At 62.5% G+C, this 19,276-nt stretch overlaps 3 protein-coding genes across 6 annotated transcripts; 2 read left to right on the plus strand and 1 right to left on the minus strand.

The window, feature by feature from the left end:
- The first annotated feature begins 2,233 nt into the window (after positions 1-2,233).
- Positions 2,234-3,539, plus strand: MRPL16 (mitochondrial ribosomal protein L16). The gene is made up of 4 exons (XM_071428237.1): positions 2,234-2,337; positions 2,596-2,661; positions 2,766-2,914; positions 3,007-3,539. Exons 1-4 carry the CDS (start codon positions 2,256-2,258, stop codon positions 3,490-3,492), a joined length of 783 nt encoding a protein of 260 aa, XP_071284338.1. The 5' UTR covers positions 2,234-2,255; the 3' UTR covers positions 3,493-3,539.
- Positions 3,540-3,977: 438 nt separating this feature from the next.
- On the minus strand, positions 3,978-11,492 carry LOC139590536 (syntaxin-3-like). 2 transcript variants are annotated; one of them, XM_071428235.1, is made up of 11 exons: positions 10,444-11,357; positions 8,994-9,071; positions 8,815-8,914; positions 8,646-8,720; positions 8,460-8,527; positions 7,874-7,982; positions 7,619-7,692; positions 7,392-7,526; positions 6,416-6,526; positions 4,340-4,440; positions 3,978-4,159 (listed from the first exon to the last, which is right to left on the minus strand). In XM_071428235.1, exons 1-10 carry the CDS (start codon positions 10,978-10,980, stop codon positions 4,363-4,365), a joined length of 1,365 nt encoding a protein of 454 aa, XP_071284336.1. In that variant the 5' UTR covers positions 10,981-11,357; the 3' UTR covers positions 3,978-4,159; positions 4,340-4,362. The 2 variants fall into 2 exon arrangements, with proteins under 2 accessions (XP_071284336.1, XP_071284337.1); XM_071428236.1 differs by lacking the exons at positions 3,978-4,159; positions 4,340-4,440 and adding an exon at positions 5,790-5,942 and having other exon boundaries at positions 10,444-11,492.
- PATL1 (PAT1 homolog 1, processing body mRNA decay factor) lies at positions 11,477-19,137 on the plus strand. 3 transcript variants are annotated; one of them, XM_071428232.1, is made up of 19 exons: positions 11,478-11,592; positions 12,059-12,170; positions 12,254-12,465; positions 12,545-12,622; positions 13,183-13,377; positions 13,466-13,567; positions 13,740-13,829; positions 13,965-14,176; positions 14,249-14,338; positions 14,462-14,645; positions 15,624-15,747; positions 15,836-15,933; positions 16,017-16,076; positions 16,188-16,336; positions 16,660-16,819; positions 16,986-17,135; positions 17,494-17,585; positions 17,728-17,877; positions 18,057-19,137. In XM_071428232.1, exons 1-19 carry the CDS (start codon positions 11,578-11,580, stop codon positions 18,076-18,078), a joined length of 2,295 nt encoding a protein of 764 aa, XP_071284333.1. In that variant the 5' UTR covers positions 11,478-11,577; the 3' UTR covers positions 18,079-19,137. The 3 variants fall into 3 exon arrangements, with proteins under 3 accessions (XP_071284335.1, XP_071284333.1, XP_071284334.1); XM_071428233.1 differs by having other exon boundaries at positions 12,548-12,622; XM_071428234.1 differs by lacking the exon at positions 18,057-19,137 and having other exon boundaries at positions 11,477-11,592; positions 17,728-17,881.
- Positions 19,138-19,276: the final 139 nt, after the last annotated feature.

A 19,276-nucleotide genomic window follows, 5' to 3' on the forward strand; every position in this document is an offset into this window, starting at 1 on the left:
CCACACCCCAGGACAGCAGCCAGCACTGAGAGCCACATGTGGCCACTGGTGACAGAGACTGGCACGGTGAGCACACACAGGGCTGTGACAGGGATTTGGGGAGCCCCATGGTCCTTCTCCCCAGGGAGGGCAGCCAGGTGCCCCAAACACCCCCTCAACCAGAGCATCCCATGCAGGGCTGGGGCTGCAAGGAACAGCACAAAGCTCACTCCCCTGGGAGCCTCCTTGGGGATAGGGATGGAAAACCAGAGAGAGCCAGCCCAAGTAATGGCTTTAACAGCTGGGAGGAGGGTGCTGGCCACAGGGGAAGCTGGGTGGGGCAGGCCTGTCCCTTGCACCCACCTCGGGCTTGTTTCCAGAGTCTCCCAGGGATTTGATCCTGGACACTCTTCCCACCTTGCCCAGCAGGAAACTCTGTGAGGAAAGCAAGCCCTGCTCAGCAGCAACCAAAGCACCCATGCGTGATCCACAGGATTCCTATCTTGAATCTAAAGCCAACTATTGGGAAGGAAGGAACCCTCTTGTCACAGTGAGATGGCCCCACAGAGTATCACCACACAATTTCAGAAAGCTTCAACCCACACAGAGCAACACCTCACCACCTCAGAAGGCTGCAAGCATCTGCCCTCCCTGTTTGTTAGCCCAGCCTTTTATCCCCTCCTGTTGATGTCCTGCACCTGTGTGCCCTCTGCTCCCTTTGGGGGTTGCTCAGTGCCCCAGGGCACTCCCTGGCTCATTGCTGTCAGTGCTGCTCACAGCTGAGCCCATTGGGGATGAGGCTGGGCTAGCCCCACTCCCAGTTACCACAAACTGTGTGCCTACACCCCATCCCAGCCCAAACTCGGTGCTGTGGGGAAATGCCGATTTATTTAAAACGAAGCATCTGAGCTGCCAGCAGGGGCCTCATCCTGCTTGTAGGAGCCCCCCGGAGGTGGGGGAACTCCAGCTCCCGTTGCTTCTGGAGGATCTTCGACTCGGAGCGGCTCGGCTGCCCTGCAGCGCTGTGGGAGCTGTGGGTCGGGCTCCAGGGCCTCCGGGACGCTTCCTGCTGTGCCGCCCGCCGCTGGGAGTTCCTCACGGGAGCAGGCCGCGCTCCCAGCTTCACTTCCAGGCTCTTCTTGGCCACGTGCATCCTCAGGGCCGAGCGGGCCCCGCTGATATCCGCGGAGCCGGCGGAGCTGCAGGACCTGTCCGACGCCTCCTCCGCGTCCGGGCTCTGGCAGCTCCCGCCGGGGCTCTCGGAGCCGGGCAGGCTCTCGGAGGAAGGGGATGACGCTTCCCCCTGCCCCAGCCGCTCCTGGGATCGCCGCACTGCCAGGGGCTGGGCTCTCAGCTTCACTTCCAGGCTCTTCCTGGCCACGTGCATCCTCAGGGACGAGCGGCTTTTCCTCATGCCCGCGGCTGTGAGGGAGCAGTGAGATCTGTCCATGGCGCCTTCTCCAGCCGGGGTCCGGCAGCTCTCGCCGAGGCTCCGGGAAGGATGGAGGCTCCCGGAGGAGCAGCAGGGCAGGTGGCCTTGCTCCAGCAGATGCTCCAGATCCTCCCACGACAGCTGCCACATCTCCGAGTCCCGCGGGAAGGACACCTCGGGCCACAGCGGCGTCACCAGGTCCTGCAGCTCCCGCGCCGCTGTCACACAGGGGGTGCAGCAGGGGCCGCAGCCGCAGGGGATGTACAGGGGGCTCTCCGGGGCAGCCAGGCCCTGGGGAGGGGCCCGGATCCCGAGGCGCTTCCGCGCCTTCCAAATGCGGGTGGCCAGCAGGATGGCCGTACTGGCCACCAGCAGGACGAGCGAGGGGAGCAGGAAACTCATGGCTTCATCCGTGTCCCATCGTGGCCGCACTGGGAGCCAGGGGTGATGGCACGTGTCCTGTAGAGACAGCGTGCTGATGTCACAGTGCTGCGGGTGGGACACCTGTGTGACATCACAGCCCCGCCTCGCCCCGGCGCTCACCCCTTTTGTGACGTCACGGCCGGAGATTGCCCATCCCGAATCCAAACCCAGCGCTGTGCCAGCTGCTGGGAAGAATATGAAACCTATCCCTATAAACCAGCACACCAGCCCAGCACAAAGGCTGGGAGCACATCCAGGCCACTTCCAGCACCTCCCTCGGGACCCTCGGGGGTGTCCCCCGCCGGCGACCCCCGCCCGGTACGGGGCTGGGAACGGAATGCGCCGTGTTTCCATGCGGAACTAATGTCCCCACCGCGTTTCCCGGCCGGACCGCGGGCGGGGCGTGTTTGAGAACGGACCAATGGCGGCGCCCTTGCGGCACTTCCGGCGTGTCCCGGCGATGTGGCGATGGCGGCTCCCGGGGCTGCTGCGGGCCGGGGGAGGTCAGGGGGGCTTGGCCGCGCTCCGAGGGGCCGTCCGTGCCTTCTAGGGCGTTCAGACGGCCGGGGGGACCTTCCCGGGCGCCTGAGGCTGGCTGGGAGGGCTCGGGTGGGCCGTGGAAGGGCTGACACCGGGGAGGTACCGAGGGCTTGGTGGGACTCCCGGCTAGGCTGTGGTGGCTTGAGAGCGGGAAGGGGAGGCCCCGCGGGGTCCCTCCTCCCCTCCCGGCCCTGCCCGAGACCCCCCGCTCTGTCCCGCAGGTCCCGGCGGCGTCACGGTTCCCCGGGCGGGGCTGAAGAAGTGGACGCTGCCCCCGGATTACAGTGGTGAGGGGGACGGACGGCGGGAGATCCCCGCAAGGGGAGGCGGGGGCACTTCCCGGTGTGTTCCTGGAGATCCTGGGGATGCTGATCCTGGTGTTCCCCGGCAGGGATCACCATCCCCGAGAAGCCGAAGCTGAAGTTCATGGATAAGGTGCCGGCGGTGCCCAAGGTCCGGCGGGAGCCGCGGCGGCTCCGTGACATCCGTGGCCCGTCCCAGGTGGCCACCGACTTCACGCAGGGGCAGTACGGGATCCTGGTGAGCGGGAACAGGCTCGGAACGGATCGGGGGGAGTGTTCCAGAGGCCGGGATTGCGTGTCCCTGAGCTGTCCCACCGTCTGCCCCCACAGGCTTTGGGCGGGGGGTACCTGCACTGGGGCCACTTCGAGATGATCCGCCTGACCATCGGGCGCAGCATCGATCCCAAATCCATGTTCGCCGTGTGGCGAGTGCCCGCCCCCTACAAGTCGGTGACGAGGAAAAGCCTGGGGCACCGGATGGGCGGCGGGAAGGGCCCTATCGACCGCTACGTGACGGCGGTGAAGAGCGGCAGGCTGGTGGTGGAGGTGGGCGGGCGCTGCGAGTTCGGGGAGGTGCGGCCCTTCCTCGATCGCGTGGCCCAGAAATTGCCCTTCCCGGCGGTGGCCGTCAGCCGGGAAAGCCTCCAGGAGATGCGGCGGGAGGAGGAGCAGAGGAGGCTGGACAACCAAAACCCCTGGACTTTCGAGCGTGTGGTGACCTCCAATATGTTGGGGATGAGGAAGTACCTGAGCCCCTACGACCTGCGGCTCAAGGGACGCTACTGGGGCAAGTTTTTCCTGAAGCACAGGGTGTGAGGAGCGGCTGGATGGGATTCCTTTTGGGATTAAACTTTTCCACAAGAGCCTAGAGTGGGTTTTGGAACTGGGAATGCAGGGCTGGGGGATAAATGGGTCAGGGTTTGAAGCACAAAGCTCTTTATGCTGAAGTGGATTTTAGGGCTGGGAGCATCCTGAGGGACTCATGGATTGGGGTTTGGAACTGGAAGCGTGGAGCTGGGGGATAAATGGATCGGGATTTGAAGCATGGGGCTCACTATTCTGAAGCGGATTTTAGGGCTGGGGGCATCCCGAGGGATCCATGGATCAGGTCAGAGTGGGAGGCAGAGTGTGGGTGAGCTCTTTATTGAGGAGGAAGGCTCCAGCATGGGTGGCTGCACATCCAAGGAGCTCCAAGCACAGGGAGAGGCTCCTCCGGCCGCCCCGGCAAGGCAGAGCCCTGTATCCCCCCCCGGGAGGGACATGGCCCCTCTGGCCACTCTGTGCCACCGAGGAGGGGCTGCTTGTCACAGCGGCCACCGACTGTCACCCGAGAGGAGGAGGAGGGTGCTGGGAGGGCAGCAGGGAGCGCAGTGGGTGGGCTCCACTCCTCCAGGGACACGTGGGATGTCCTCAGGGATCGGGGCTGGGCCAGGGTCTCTCCCGTGGATCATCTGGGCAGGGGGGCAGGAGGGGGAAAGGCCACCTGTGACAGGGAGGAGGGTGACGTGACACTCAGGAAGGGGACATGACTCCCAGTGCCATCCCCATCCCTCCCCAGCGTGGCACTCGGGGTGAATCCGACCCTGGCGAGGCCTGAACCCACTCCCTGGGACTGGGGGGCGCCAGGGACCCCCTGTGCCACCCCCAGCCCTGTCCCTGTCACCTGGAGGGCAGCGGGTGGGGGGTTCAGGCGAAGATGCTCCCGATGCTGGATGCCAGGATGATGGCAAGGATGATGCAGCACAACATGATCATGATCTTCTTCTGCTCGGGGAGACAGGGAATGTGAGGCAGGGACACAGCTGGGGAGGGGACAGGGACAGGGAATGGGCTGCGCAGGAGGACAGGGTATAAGGATGGGGCTGGGGAGGGGAGCAAGGAATGGGGAGGGGGACAACAAGGATATGGGCTGGGTAGTGGGGAGAAAGGATAGAGATAGGGCAAGGGACAAGGACAGGGGCTGGGGAGGGTGCAGGGAAGGTGGCAGGGCAGGTGTGAGCTGGTTCTGTGTGGCAGTGCCAGCGTGCCCTGGGACGGGTGACCAAACACCGTGACTTACCCAAAAACTTGGTGGGTGGGGACAGTGTGGACAGGGCCCGGGAGCTGGGGGTGTCCCCAGCCCCGCGCTTCCTCCTCGTGTCCTACAGCACCGGGAAACGGGGCCGGTGCAGCCTCCAGATCCCCGGGCACCGGGAGCCGAGCCGGAGCCGTGCCGGCGGCTTTGGGCACTCCCGGAGCCAACACGGAGAGGAGGCGCAGGGCGGGATCGGCGGGATTTTATTACAGCGGGAGTTAAATATCCATGATCAACACATCCTCCCGCCCGGGCATCAAAGCCAAGAGGGGGCGGGGACAACAAACCACGCTGGTGCCACCAAACCCCGTGTCCTGTCCCTATTCCCGCCCTCGTTCCACCGGGATGCGCGCGCGGGTGAGCGTCCGGCCCTTGGATTTGTGTCCTTGTCACCCCTCGCAGCGTCCCCACGGACGGAATCCTGTCCCCTTCCGTGGGGACATGAGGGGCAGATCCCAGGGATTGGCAGGACGGGCGGGAAAGGCGGCGGTGTTGGAGCCGGCGGCGGGAACCGGGACACGGAGGGCTGGGAGCAGCAGGTCCGGGAGGAGCAGGGAGAGGAGGGGTCCAGGATCAGAGCCGGGGAGGATCCCGCCGGGAGGTGACATCGCTGGGATGTTCGGGAGCGTCTGGAGGAGGGAAAGGGGAGCTGGAGGAAAGGGGACGGGGACTGCAGCAGGAAGGGGGGAGCGGGGATGGCAGAGATGGATGCAGGGAAGAGACAAAATCCAGAGCCTGGAGTAACACGGACCCCGAAAGAACACAGACCCTCAAGCACTGCAGACCCCCAAAAATGCAGATCCCAAACAGCACAGAGCCCTGAGCACCAGAGACTCCTGAGCATCACAAATGCCTGAGCACTGCAGACCCCAAAAACACAGAGCCCAGAGCACCAGAGACCCCAGACACTGCAGACCCTCACAGAACACCCCCAGCACTGCAGACCCGAGATCGCCAAAGCCAGAAGGCAGCACCCCCAGCTGCAAATCCCAAAGCACTGGAGCCCCCAAAGCAGGAGATGGCATTGGGATCCCCCAGGGCTCTGTGTCCCTGCAGTGGGGGTCCCCTGCCCCCCAACACTTACAGACCCCCGCCCCAGGGGCTATTTCGTGTTCAGCCCCACCGAGAGTCCAATGATGAGGGCAATTGTCCCCAGCAAGAGCACGGCCACTGCCACCAAAGTCAGCAGCTTCTGGGGGAACAGGGGCGAGTTGGGGGTGGTGACACCTGTCCCGTGTGGGGGGATACGGGGGCACCGAGGTGCTGCAGAGCCCTGGAGATGGGGCAGGAGGGGCTGAGTCCTCACCAGTTCATCACACCTGAGGGTGGGAGGGGGCTCGGGGGGGGCAGTGGGACAGAGAGGGACAGAGCTGCCAACCTCCCATGGAGTCACTGGGGGCAGGTGGGAGTTGTTGGGGTCAGCTGGGGGATAGGAGGGGTGGCTGAGGGGGACAGGAGGTGACTGAGGGAAATAAAGGGATCTCAGGGCTGCTGGAGGATATGGGGAGGTGCTGGGAACACTGGGATGTGAAGGCACAATGAGGGTCAGAGGGGACAACACTGGGAGTACCTCTGGAATGCTGGGGGGTGCAGTGGGGACATTGGGGGGTGCAGAGGGCACATTGGGGGCTATGCAGGGGACAAGGGGCTGTCGGTCTGTCTCACCCTCCTGGCCTCACTTTGGTACTTCACAGCCTTTTTGGTGTCAGCCACGGCCCGTTCCACGAATCCCACGGACTGGTCCATGTTGTTCTCTATGCGGTCGATCATGGCTCCCTACGGAGCACCCGGGGGACACAGAGAGAGGGGGGGACACTGAGAGCACCCCGGGGTGCTGGCACCCACCCACCTGGCACCGGATCGTCTCTGTGCTCTGCTCCAAGTGTTTGGCTCTGCATTATCCAGCAGCCCACCCTGGGGGAGAAGGGACAGGTGACACGGTGAAGACATGGTGACACAGCCCCACAGCACGTGGCAGGCCCACACACACAGGTACTCACCCATCCCTGGGGCACACAGCGGCTCCTCGCATGGCATGGGGGACAGAGAGGGGCTGAGAGAGGGGACAGCACCACCACAGAGGGGGGGACACGCCTGTGTCCCCTCCAGGCCACCACGGGGTGGTGGGTGGCTCCATGGGAACACGTGCAGTGGTCACACCCCAGCCCATATTGCTCCATGCCTGGACCCCCCTGTGCAGGTCCCTGGGCCACTCCATGGTCCCATGCAGGTCCCTGTGACCCCACACTCAGGTCCCTGCTTGTCCCTGGTTACCCTGTGCACAGGTCCCTGCTCGTCCCTGTGACCTTGTGCCCAAATCCCTCATGGCTCACATCCATGTCCCCATACACAATGGGGTCATCCCTGTGACCCCATACCCAGGTTCCTCCTTGTCCCTATGCTCAGGCCCCTGTTCACACTGCCCACAGGCCCCTGCTCATCCCTATGACCCCATGGCCAGGTCCCTGCCTGTCCCTGTGACCCCACGGCCAGGTCCCTGCGTGTCCCCGTATCCCCATGGCCAGGTCCCTGCCTGTCCCTGTGACCCCATGCCCAGGTCTCCGCTTGTCCCCATGTCCCCACAGCCGGGTCCCTGCGTGTCCCTGTGTCCCCATGGCCAGGATCCTGCATGTCCCCATACCTGGTTCTCCACCAGCATGGCAATGTCCACGAACATGTCGTGGAGCTCCTTGATGCTGCTCTCCAGGCGCACGATGTCCTTGTGCCGCCCCTCGATCTCGCTCAGCGCCTGTTTCGAGATCTGCGAGTCCATGATCTATGGGGACAGGGACAGGGACACGTCAGCAGGGAGGCCTGGCCCTGGGACACACCCCCGTGTTCCCCCGTGTCCCCCACGTCAGGGCTCACCCCCGAGGTGAAGATGGAGGGGTTGCCACTCTCCAGCATCTCCTCCAGCTCCTCATCCGTCGTGTTCTTGCCGGCTGTGGGCACGTGGGGAGAGGTGGGAACAAGCCCCGCCCAGTCGGGATAAGGGGCGGGGTCTGTATGGTCTGGCTCCTCCCACTTGACTAAACTTGGTCAAATGTGAGTGGCCTGTGTGAGTTGGCTCCTCCCACTTCATGGAGGAGGTGGGGTTTGATCCCGGGGCTCTGGGTCACGCACTGATTTCCAGCTGGCGCTGGATCCGGCCCTTGCTCCGCTCCCGGAAATCCACCTGCGCCTCGTTGTACTTGGTCATGACATCCACGAACTTGCGGGACAGGACCGAGTGCTGGGGACAGGGACAGGGGCATGAGGATGGGGACAGGGACACCCAGGGCATGGTGGGACCCTGGGGGACTGGACCTGGTCCTGGGGACAGGGACATGGAACATCCCAGGCATGGCATATCCCCATGGGCCACTCTCACAGGGGACAGGAGTGATGACAGAGATGTGACACTGCCCAGGGGACAAGATGAGGGGCTGGGGGTAGGGATGGGAAATCACATCAGTGACACTCTGGGCATGGCGTGTTCCTGGTCCCAGGATGGACAGGACAACATGATGGGAGTGGGGACAGTGGCACAAGACCCAGAGGACCTGGGATGTGGCATGTCCCAGCACAGGGCGACAGGACAGAGGGTTGGGGACAGGGCAGAGGGACACTAAGCCTGGGATCACAGAGTGCTGTTGGGGACCCCTGGATATGCCACATCCCCAGCTCGTGGGGGGCAGGGTGGGACCTGGGGACACTGGCCTGAGCTCACCTGGGACTTGCGTATCCGGAGGTCGGCGGAGGATCGTGCCTCGTCCTGCTCAATGTTCCTCTCCATGCCTAGAGAGAGACAGACCTCAACCCGCCAGGAACCTTTCCCACTGCCAGCCCCCATGGTCCCAGAGTGCCAGGGGGACAGGGACACCCATGACACGGCGGTGGGGACAGGGCCACTCACTCTTCAGCTTGTTACGGACACTGTTGGCCATTTTCTTGATATCTGTTGTCAGCTGCTCCAGGTCATCTTTGGTCTCTGTGGGATCACAGGTGTGAGCCACCGTGGGAATGTCCCCAGGGAGGGTCCCTGTGACCAGGGGAGGCTGTGGGGACACTGTGACAGCACTCACTCTGCTCTGGGATGGGGGCTGAGAGGATGATGCTGTAGAGCTTCTTGGCTTCCTCCACGTTCTCTGAGATCTTGTCGATGTTCTGCCGGGTCTCCTCAATCTGGGCAGGCCCGGGAGGATTTTGCGGGGGTTAGGAGGCAGCCCTACACCCCCCAGTCCCACTCCCAGCCCTCCCTCACCTCCGAGAAGAACTCATCCATGAAGGCCGTGTTGTCCACGGCGATCTCCAGCTCCTCCTCATCGTCTGCATCCTGCTTCTGTTGGGATACAGTGCTCAGGGGGGACCCTGTACCCTGCCAGCGCCCCTAGACCCCCCCCCCGGGGGTCACAGGGGCACAGGGGGAGCAGCCATGGGGATGTGGTGGCACAGGGGGGACATCTGCAGCGGGGGAGAGCAGGGGGGGCCGAGCCCAGCTCACATCTGGCCACACGTGGCTGGGAATTAAGGGATTGCTGGGCTCGGCCAGAGGGAGGGAACGGGGACAGCGATGGGATGGGAACAGGACAGGGTTTATGTCCCAAACCATGGCCCCACAGCAGGTCTGGGGTAGCCCTGGGGGGCACGAAGGTGGCTGCTGCCCCTCACCCTGGTGTCATGCCCAGTACCCCCTCCATGTGCTCCCAAATCCAGCCCTTCCCAAATCTCAACCTCAGCCCTTCTGCCTCCCTTCACCCCCTCAGCTCCACCAGTACCCCAGGGGTGCTGTTGGGGTGTCCTGGAGATGGGGACAGACCCCAGGCTGGGACCCCCCACCCCCCTCCTCCTGCTGCTGGAGTAAAAATAAAATTAATCCCTTCGCTCCCCCCCGAGGGCTTTATCTGATGGCTCCATAATCCCGCTAAATCCCTGCCAAGCCTCCCTGCCATGCCTAGGGTCCCGGCCGGGAGCTGGGGGCCTGCTGGGACCCCCACGGACCGAGGGGAGCAGGGGGAGCCCCCCAGGAGTGCCTGGGGGGAAGTGGGGCCCCAGGCAGAGCGGAAAAGGGAGAAGGAAGCGGCGCTGGTGGCGGGAACACGGGAACGTGTGGGGTGCAGAGTGGGGAAGTGTGGAGTGCAGAGTGGGGTGTGGGCACCCCAAATCCACCGCCATCCCTGCGGGATGGACACCCCACACAGGCCAGGGGGTGCACCCCATGGTGTGGGGAGACAGGACTCGGCTGGGGAGGTCACGTCACCCCAAAACACCCACCGTGCCCCCAAACCTCACAGGGATGACCCCCCAGGCCCTCCCAGTTGACCCCCCGGTTGGAGGCAGACTCAGGGTGCCCCACCTGCCGTGGGGTCACCCCCATGACACCCCACGCACAGCAGGGTGGGGTCTCGGTGCCCTCCCGCCCGTGGTGTCCCCACCCACCATGGATTGGGGTGTCCCTGAGACCCCAGCCCACCATGGGATGGGGCCTGAGCTCCCCCCATCCCCGTGACACCCCCAGCACCGTGGGGTGGCGTTTTGGTGACATCCACCCCGTGACGTCCCCATCCACACAGACTTTGGGGTCCCCTCTCCCCGTGATGCCCCTGCCCACCATGGGGTGGGGTCTCGGGGACCCCCATCCCAGTGTCACCCTTTTCCTGAGGGGTTCCCCTGGGGGTGACCCCTGTCCCCTGCCCACGCCGGGGGTCCCTCACCGCCTTGAGCTGCTCCAGCCGGTCCTTCATGGTGCCCCCGGAGGCTGGGGGGGCGCGGGGGGTTCCCCGTCCTCGCCCAGCGCAGGGATGGGCGATGTCACCCTCGGTCCTCGCCGCTCGGCCAGGCCTCCTACATCCAGGCGAGGTGGCGGGTGGCCCTGTCCCCTGTGCCTGTCGCCAAGCCCGGGGCTGTCCCTGCGCTAATCCCCAGTGACGGGCACAGGGAAGGCGCCGAGGGGAGGGACGAGCTGGAGCCGCCCCTTCACCTGGGACACGCGGGGACACCGGACCCGCCGCAGGCGGCGGCTGGGGGTGGCCCCCGGGCCCCCCGGGAGGTGACAGAGGTGGGCTAGGGTGTGGGTTTGGAGGCCATGAGGAAGCTAGTCCCCCTCGGGGGTCACACGGTGAGGACGTGTCACCCCCTGCCACGTGTGGCTGCAGCGGGAGCACGGCTGGGGACAGGGAGCACGGCTGGGGACACGGGTGTGGGTCACAGCTGGAGACACGGCAGTGGGTGTGGGTCACAGCTGGGGACATGGCTGGGTTCGGGGAACACGGCTCGGGGGAACGAGGCTGTGGATAGGAGTCACATCTGGGGACACAGCTGTGGATTCGGGACGCGGCTGGGGGACACGGCTGGGCATGAGCAGGCACGGGGGACAGCTTGAGGACACGGCTGCAGTTAGGGGACACAACTGAGCGTCGTGACTGGGGAAAGGGGTCCCGGCCTGGGGAGGCACGGCTGGGGACAGGGGACACGGGTGGGGGACATGGCTGTGGATGGGACACGGCTGAGGACAGGGCTGGGCGGGCACTGCTGCGGCTGTGGATGGGATGACACTGGCTCTGGGGGCGACACTGGGGGTCACGGCTGCGGGCGGGGTCATACGAGTGTCACCGTTGTGCGCGGGAGAAAAAGGGACACTGCCCCTTTAAAACACACAGGCGAAGGGGGCGTGGTCTATAGTGAGCGTGGTCCGACTTGGCCCCGCCCCACGCGCACCGGGCGGGTGGGACGCGGGGCGGTGGCGGCGATAACGTCATGCGGCTGCGCCCGCGGCGGCGCATGCGCGGCGGGGCCCGGGGCCTGGTCGGGCGGCGCGGAGCCTGCGGGCGGGGGGCGCCGGCGCCGCCATGTTCCGGTACCCGGTGAGCGGGGAGGGGCTGGGGGGGGGCCGGGGCGGGCGGGGCCCCGCGGGGCCTGCGGTAGAACCCTGCTGGGACGGCACCGGGGCGGTGTAACGGGGTGGGGGGGGTATAACGGGCTGGGGCGGGGGAAGTAAAATGAGTTGGGGACGGCGGCTGCAGAGGGGGTCTGAGGGGCTGGGAGGGGGCTCCAGGGTGGCAGAAGGAATCTGGGGGATACTGGGGACCTGGAACGGACTGGGGGAGCCTATAACGGGAGGGGTCACTCTCTAGGTGTGGAGGGTCATTGGGGAGATGTAATGGCTTGGGGGAGTCACTGCATAGGAATAATGGGTTGGGGGGATTCCCAGGGGTGGATAATGGAGCTGGGGGGGATATCGCTGGTGGGGGGTTGTATTGTATAGGTATAATGGGCTGGGAGATCGTCAGGGAGGTCCAGTGGGGCTGACCCCGTTCCTGGCTGTCCCAGTCCCTGGAGGACTGCCCGCTGGACGAGGATGAAGATGCCTTCCAGGCCCTGGGGGAGGAGGATGAAGACATCGACCAGTTCAACGATGACACCTTCGGGGCCGGTGCCGTCGGTGAGACCCTGCGTGTCACCCCCAGAGCTCCCTGACCCACAGGTGCCCCCGGCCCACGCCCCTCACCCTGTGCCCCCTCGCAGATGATGACTGGCAGGAGGCCCACGAGCGGCTGGCGGAGCTCGAGGACAAGGCCAGCTCGAGCCGGGAGCCGGATGGTCCCGTTGGGAATGACGGGGACGTCCTGGGCGATCCCGAGGACGCGCTGGCCGAGCGGCTGACGCGCCTCGTCATCGACAGCGAGCTGGAGGACCCGGCCATCATGCAGGCCGTGCACACCAGGGATCCCCCGCAGGTGGGAGCGGGCTGGGGGATCCAGGGGGATGTGGGGATGGATCCCATGGCACTGTCCTGACTCTCCCTGTGCTCTGCAGCAGCCTGGAGGGCTGAATTCCAGCATCTGGGACAGCTCAGCCATGCTGCGGCGCATCCGGGGGCCGCTCCTCGCTCAGGTAGGGGGCTGAGGGGCAGGGGGCTTTCCCTGCTGATCCCAAATGCCTGTGGGAGCCTGCTGGGTGGGATAGACTGGTCCTGGGATAGTGGAGTGTCCTGCTTCCCTCCTGTGTGTCTGTGACTTGTGGGGGACCCTCATAGCTGTCACCGCTCAGACCCTGGAGGGGTGGGATGATGGAGTTCTGCTGTTCTGGGATGCCTGGTGATGTCTGAGGGATTTCAGGGCTCCTAGCCGGATTTGGGAATGTTGATGCCTGGAGGCAGAGGATTTTTGTGTTGTTGTGGTTTTATTAAGAGTCAGGCTTTGAAGTGCTGCGTGTGCAACCCTCTGCTGGCTCTGCCGGGCTGGGAGGTGACCCAGAATTCCTGCCCCACGCCCTGTTATCCCAAACGGGACGCTCTCAGCAGTCTGGGTGCTCTGGGAATGCCCAGCCTCACGTGGAGATCCCAGGGAAGCTCAGTGGGAGGTGGAGAGCTGGCAGGAGGAAGGGGGGACACCGACCCTCGTCCATGTCCCAGCCTGTGGCTCCAGGGGGGTGTCGCTCCCGTTCTCCTGCAGGAGATGCCGTCGGTGTCCGTGCTGGATTATGCCCTGCCCCAGAGGCCTCCGCAGGCTCGGGATGAGGAGCGGGATCCCTCGGAGCGGGCGCTGCCCCGGCGCTCCTCCTCCCCCATCATCGGGAGCCCCCCGGTCCGGGCCATTCCCATTGGCACCCCCCCCAAACAGGCTGCCATCCCAAACTTCAACCAGCAGGTATCTCCTCGCTTCCCAGCTTCCCACTGCTCCCAAGGGTGCAAGCTGCTTCCCAGGGGGAGTGACTGTGCCACTTGTCTCCCTCCAGATCCTGTGTCCCAAGCCTGTCCACATCCGAGCTACCATGCAGCAGCGTTATCCCGCTCCCTATGGAGAGAGGATGTCCCCCAACCAGCTCTGCAATGTTCCGGTATCCAGCTTTCCCTCCTCCATCTTTTTGGGGATTGATGACCAGTCCTCCCAAAACCTCCCTGTGGTCCTGTGGCTGGTCCCCACCCCATGGAGCTTGGCCATCCTGGGGTTTGTCCCATCTGCCAGTCATGGTCTGTGACTGGGGTCCCTTTTCCCAACTCTTTCCCCAGAATTCCTCCCTCCTGGGCCACCCGTTCCCCCACAGCGTCTCTCCCGTCCTCACACACCTGCAGAGAGCCCAGCTGCTTGGAGGAGCCCAGGTAAAGCTCCTTCCTGTGCTTTATCCCACCTTTCTCTCTGCGTGGCTCCAGGACCTGGCACTCCATGGCTCTTACTGGCCATCCCAGATCCTTTACCCGCCTGGCTGACTCCAGGTGTCCTCTCTGCCCCCGCAGGCCGGCCGAATGTCCCCCAGCCAGTTTGCCCGTGTGTCGGGGCTGGTAGGGAGCCCGCTGCCCTCGGTGAACCCCAAGCTGCTCCAGGGCAGAGTTGGGCAGATGATGTCCCCGGCCGGAGGGTTCCGTGCCTTTTTCGGGGCTCCCCCCGCCCCGCCCCCCTCGCAGCTGCCGCACCCTCCGGGCCCCGGATCCCACCTGCAGAACCTGAGGTCGGTGCTATCCCTATCCCAGCGTCCCAGCCGCTCCCTGCCTCCCTCCCTGATCGTTCCTGCCCTCCCCAGGCCGCAGCCCCAGATGTTCCGGCCAGACACGACCCACCTGCACCCGCAGCACCGCCGGCTCCTGCACCAGCGGCAGCAGCAGAACCGCAAGTGAGTGCGGGGCCGGGGCCGCGCGGCACGGGGACGTGTCCTGCTTCCGGGGTCACCTGTCCCCCCTCTCTGTCCCTTCCTGTAGCTCCGGTGTGCTCACGGGTGCCCTTCTTCTCCTGCCAGCCAGCACCGGAGCCTCAACGGCTCTGGGGGGGACCGAGGGGGCCACCGGAGCAGCCATCAGGAGCAGATCCGTAAGGATCCCTACGCCAACCTCATGCTGCAGCGGGAAAAGGACTGGGTGTCCAAGATCCAGATGATGCAGCTGCAGAGCACTGACCCCTACCTGGATGATTATTATTATCAGGTACTCGGAGCAGCATCTTCCCCCTCGCCATTCGATATTGGGTGGGAAGGGGATGTCAATCCAGGGAGAAGGGCAGTGGGTTGTCTTCCTGCCTGGAAGAGGAAGGCAAAGGGACAGGGTGGGATCAGCGTCCCTGGGAAGAGCTGACTCCTTTTTGAGTGAGATTTCCAGGAGTGAGGAGATGTTGGGGTACGCTGGTTTCATAGGTCTGGGATAACAGGAGAGGAACTCCTCTCCATCAGAAGTGTGACAGAGCCAGGATTAAACCCCTGGAATGAGACAAAGGAGATGCTAAATGGAAAACTCAAGAGAGATCCTTGTCAGGGAAAGGCTGACTTTGGTCTGACTGGGAATGGTGGTGGTGAACCCTGTGGGAATCCAAGCAATGCAGTGGAGAAGGTGGATAGGGAGGGATTGCTCCTGCTTTTTTCCAGTTTGGGAATAAGGAATGTCAGACAGTGCTGGGAAAAGCCAGACTTGGAGCAGACAGAGCAAGGTGGGCTGTTTGAGGATCCCCAGGGAGAGAGGGAAATGTCTGGGATGGACATTGGGAGACTGAATGGGGTGGGAGAGCTATGGCTCCTCTCCTGAGCTGGCAGAGTTTTTTTTGGGATCTGTGGGTGAGCTGGTCCCAGTAGAGAAGAGGAACTGGTGCAGGATGTGAGTCAGCAAAGCTCTGCTGTTACAAAATGGGGTGGATGGGGTGGGGAGGTCCTGGCATGGTGCCAGTGGAGCAAGGCAGGCTAACTGGGATGTGCTGGGAAGGACTGGGAACCCCACACGGAGAATGGATTTGTCATTGTCCTGAGAGAGGGCTGAGGAAGAGCCTCGACCTCTGTCATCCTGAGGGATGGGAGAGGAGGATGGTCTCAGCTGTGGCTTAAATGATGATGTTGAGAAGATGATGGAGCTGAGGACAGGAAGATTTCCAATGGCTTTTTGGGAGAAGGCACTCAACATTTCCTCTCCCTGCCTCAGAATTACTTCCAGAAGCTGGAGAAGTTGGCAGCAGCCGAGGAAGTGCACGGTGACGGTCCCAAGAAGGAGCGCACTAAACTCATCACCCCTCAGGTGGCCAAGCTGGAGCACACCTACAAGCCAGGTAAAGCCCTCCAGCAGCCCCAGGGCTCCTTTTATCCAGGAATTGAGGGGACTCATCCCTCGGCTTCCCTGCTCCCTCCTTCCTGCAGTGCAGTTTGAGGGCTCGCTGGGAAAGCTCACCGTCTCCAGTGTCAACAACCCCCGGAAGATGATTGACGCCGTGGTGACGTCCCGCAGCGAGGATGATGTGAGTTCCTCCTGGCCTTCCTCCCTTCCAACAGCCCTGTGGCTGCTTCCCACAGCCCTGATTCCCTCTTCCCTCCCCGGCAGGAGACGAAGGAGAAGCAGGTTCGGGATAAGAGGCGACAGACTCTCGTCACCATTGAGAAGGTGAGTTTAAGGGGGATCGTCCCGACCCTCAGAGGTCCATGGTGGGATAAAAAGTGGGCCAGCCCCACCATTCCATTCCATGGTTCTCTGAGTGATCCATGCTTCCTGCAGACGTACAGCCTCCTCCTGGACGTGGAGGACTACGAGCGCCGCTACCTCCTGAGCCTGGAAGGGGAGCGGCCAGCCCTGATGGGAGAGAGGAAGCAGAAGATATGTGACATGTACGACAATCTGAGGGGGAAGGCACCTGGGCAGGACAGGTGAGCGGGATTTGGGAGCTCCAACACTCTGGGACCACTGAAACGAGTTTTCCATGGATCTGTTTGGCTCTTGCAGGGGGCTGAAGTAACCTTTTTTTAGCCATTTTACCTTCACTGTGGTTACAAAGTTACGACTTCCATCCTCTCCCTCTGGCAGAGTTGAGGATTAGGGATGTCTTTCCCATGTAGTTTTTCCCACCTCAGGGATGTTTTTTCAGGCACACCAGGTGTGTTTTCCACGTGGTGCTGGGGCAGATCCAGCCATGGGATAACCCTGGGATGCTCCCAGGTGAGGGTTGACACCTTCCTCCCTCCCTGCTCAGGCCGAGCGATGACCACTTCATGCAGATCATGTGCATCCGGAAAGGAAAGCGCCTGGTGGCCCGGATCCTGCCCTTCCTGGCTCCAGAGCAAGCGGCCGATGTGCTCATGGCCACGGCCAGGAACCTGCCCTTCCTCATCAAGAAGGATGCTCAGGATGAGGTGAGCTTCCAGAGGCTGGGAGGGTCTTCAGGGTGGCAGTTCCTGCCTTTCCTGGGAGGCAGGAAAGGTGCCAGATGCTTGGAGGTGCTGTGTGGGAGAAGCTGCAATTCCAACCTTTCCAACAGGGAAAGGTGAGGAGCTCCCAACTGTGTTCCTTTCTCCACAGGTGCTTCCCTGCCTCTTGAGGCCCTTTTCCCATGTCCTCTACCACCTTCCCTTGGGAACAGTCACCAGCCTTGTGCAGCAGCTCACGAACCTACCTCAGAGCGCCGCCGCTCCCACCAACCTGCACCTCACTGCTGTGCTCCAAAACAAGGTGCTCCTCATTCCCACCCCTTCCCAGCCTTGGGAATTGCTCCAGCAGCCTCTCAGCACTGTTCCCCTCGCTAATTAACAAGGGTGTCTGGCACATTAATTAACAGTCTTCAGCCAGGCAGCAGCTTCTGGGTCTGTCCCACTGTGCTCCATGCTCCAGTCCTGGAATTTAGGAATTTGCTCCAGTAAATCCCTCCTGGGCTGGGAGTGGTCTGTGGCCTTTTCTTCCTCCTCCTGCAAAGGCAGCCAGGGATCTTCCTGCTCATGCCAGCATTCCAGGAGGGTTGGGAAGTGTTGGGGATTCTCCAGCTCTCTCAATGAATGCTTGGAGGTGACTGATCCCCTCCCTGTTCCCACAGTTTGGTCTGTCCCTGCTGTACCTGGTCCTGAGCCGAGGGGAGGAATTGCAGAGCTCGGACACGAACACAGAGCTGATGCAGGACAACCAATGGTAACTCCCTGTCCTGGGCTGGGATGCTCCTGCCTGGACTGTCACCACATTCCCAGCCCTTTGGGGTGGAAAAGGCAGCCTCCATGCTCCTGGAACCCCCACAGCTCTCAGTGCTCCCTCCTCCCTCCCGTTTTTCTGGCAGGACGGAGCTGATGCTGATGGCGACCCGGGAGCTGCTGCGGATCCCTCAGGGAGCCTTGGCAAAGCCTGTGTCCATCCCCTCCAACCTGATCTCCCTCTTCTCCCGCTACGTTGACCAGCAGAAGCTGAACCTGCTGGAGACGAAATTGCAGTGAGTGCCAGCCCTCTTTTCCCATGGGAATGTGGCCCTGTGCCACCAGGGGACTGGGAGAAAGGGGAAACCAGAGGTGGGGGTGCAGCTGGAGAAGGATTGGAGTGGGGAAAAGCAGCTTGGGGAGAGGGGAATTGCTGCCTCCCTCTGATCTCAGCACTGATGTTCCCTGGTTCCAGCTTAGTGCAGGGGATCCGGTAGATCTCCGTGGCTCCTCGCCACCACTGGAATGTTCCAGAGGAAGGAAGGAAGGAAGGAAGGATGGATGGAGGGCACACGGTTCACCCCACACCTCCCCCGACGCCCGGCCTGGCACATGGGGCGCATCTGCCCCCCCAATCCCTGGATCAGCAGGAAGAGGGGGATGTTTGGCTGCTCCCCCCTTTCCCACAAAGTGCTGCCTTTCCCTGCTGCTCCCAATTTCCCCACGACTCCCTCTGCACCCCAGAATCTGCTGCTTCCCCCCCAAACACACACACACACACACACACACTACTGAGGATCCCGGGGAGCAGGGAGCCCCTCGCTCCACATCCATGGCCAGGGGTTCTCTGCTCGTTCCCTGCTCCTTCTCCAGCCCTTTCCACAAGCACTGAGCTCTGCTTCCTGCCCTTCCCCACACTTCACACACTTGTTTCGCACACTTGCCTCGTCTTCCCAAAATTCGGCTCCTTCCCTCTCCCCGGGATCAGCCCAGCAGCTCCGGGGCGAGGGGCACAGCCGGGTCTCTGTCCCCTCCGGATCAGATCCGGGTGGCTTCAGCTGTGCTGCTCCTCGGGAAGGTGGTGGTGGTGGTTGGGGGATAAATTTACTTTTTTTTTTTTTTTTTTTTTTTTTTTTTTTTTTTTTTTTTTTTTTTTTGCTTTTAAAAAGAAAAAAAAAAAAACCAAGAGATTTGCACATCTAGGGATTTTACACCCCGGAATTCTTCCTGGCATTAACCAGCCCCTTCTTCTGCTCCCAGCCCTTTCCCTGTCCTTTTTCTCTGACAGAACAAGTGGAGAGTTCATTTATTATTTTTATTTTATTTTATTGCTTTTTTTCCTGCTTTTTTTTCTTTTTTTTTTTTTTTTTTTTTGCTTTTTTCCCCTCTTTTTTGCTTTCTTTCTTAATTTCATTTGCTTGCAGTAATTTTTTTTTGTTTGGTTTTTTTCCCTTCCCCGTCCCTCCCAGTTTTTGGTTCTGGTTAATGAGAATAAAGTTTCTAAATTTACATTTTTATAGGGTATTGTAAATAAAGATGAATTGTATACGGCTGCCGGCCTGGCCTCTCCTTCTCTGGCCCGTGCCACTCCCTGCGCGACCCGGCCGTGTCCCCGCTCTGTCCTCTGGGGGGGTCTCGAACCCTCGACCCCTGGGAGTTCCTCCGTGGGCAGCGGGCAGGGGCGTGGTTACACCT

The sequence above is a fragment of the Agelaius tricolor genome, unplaced genomic scaffold (assembly GCF_023055355.1).
Source record: "Agelaius tricolor isolate 1412-34295 unplaced genomic scaffold, bAgeTri1.0.p SCAF_5, whole genome shotgun sequence".
NCBI classification, from domain to species: Eukaryota; Metazoa; Chordata; class Aves; order Passeriformes; family Icteridae; genus Agelaius; species Agelaius tricolor.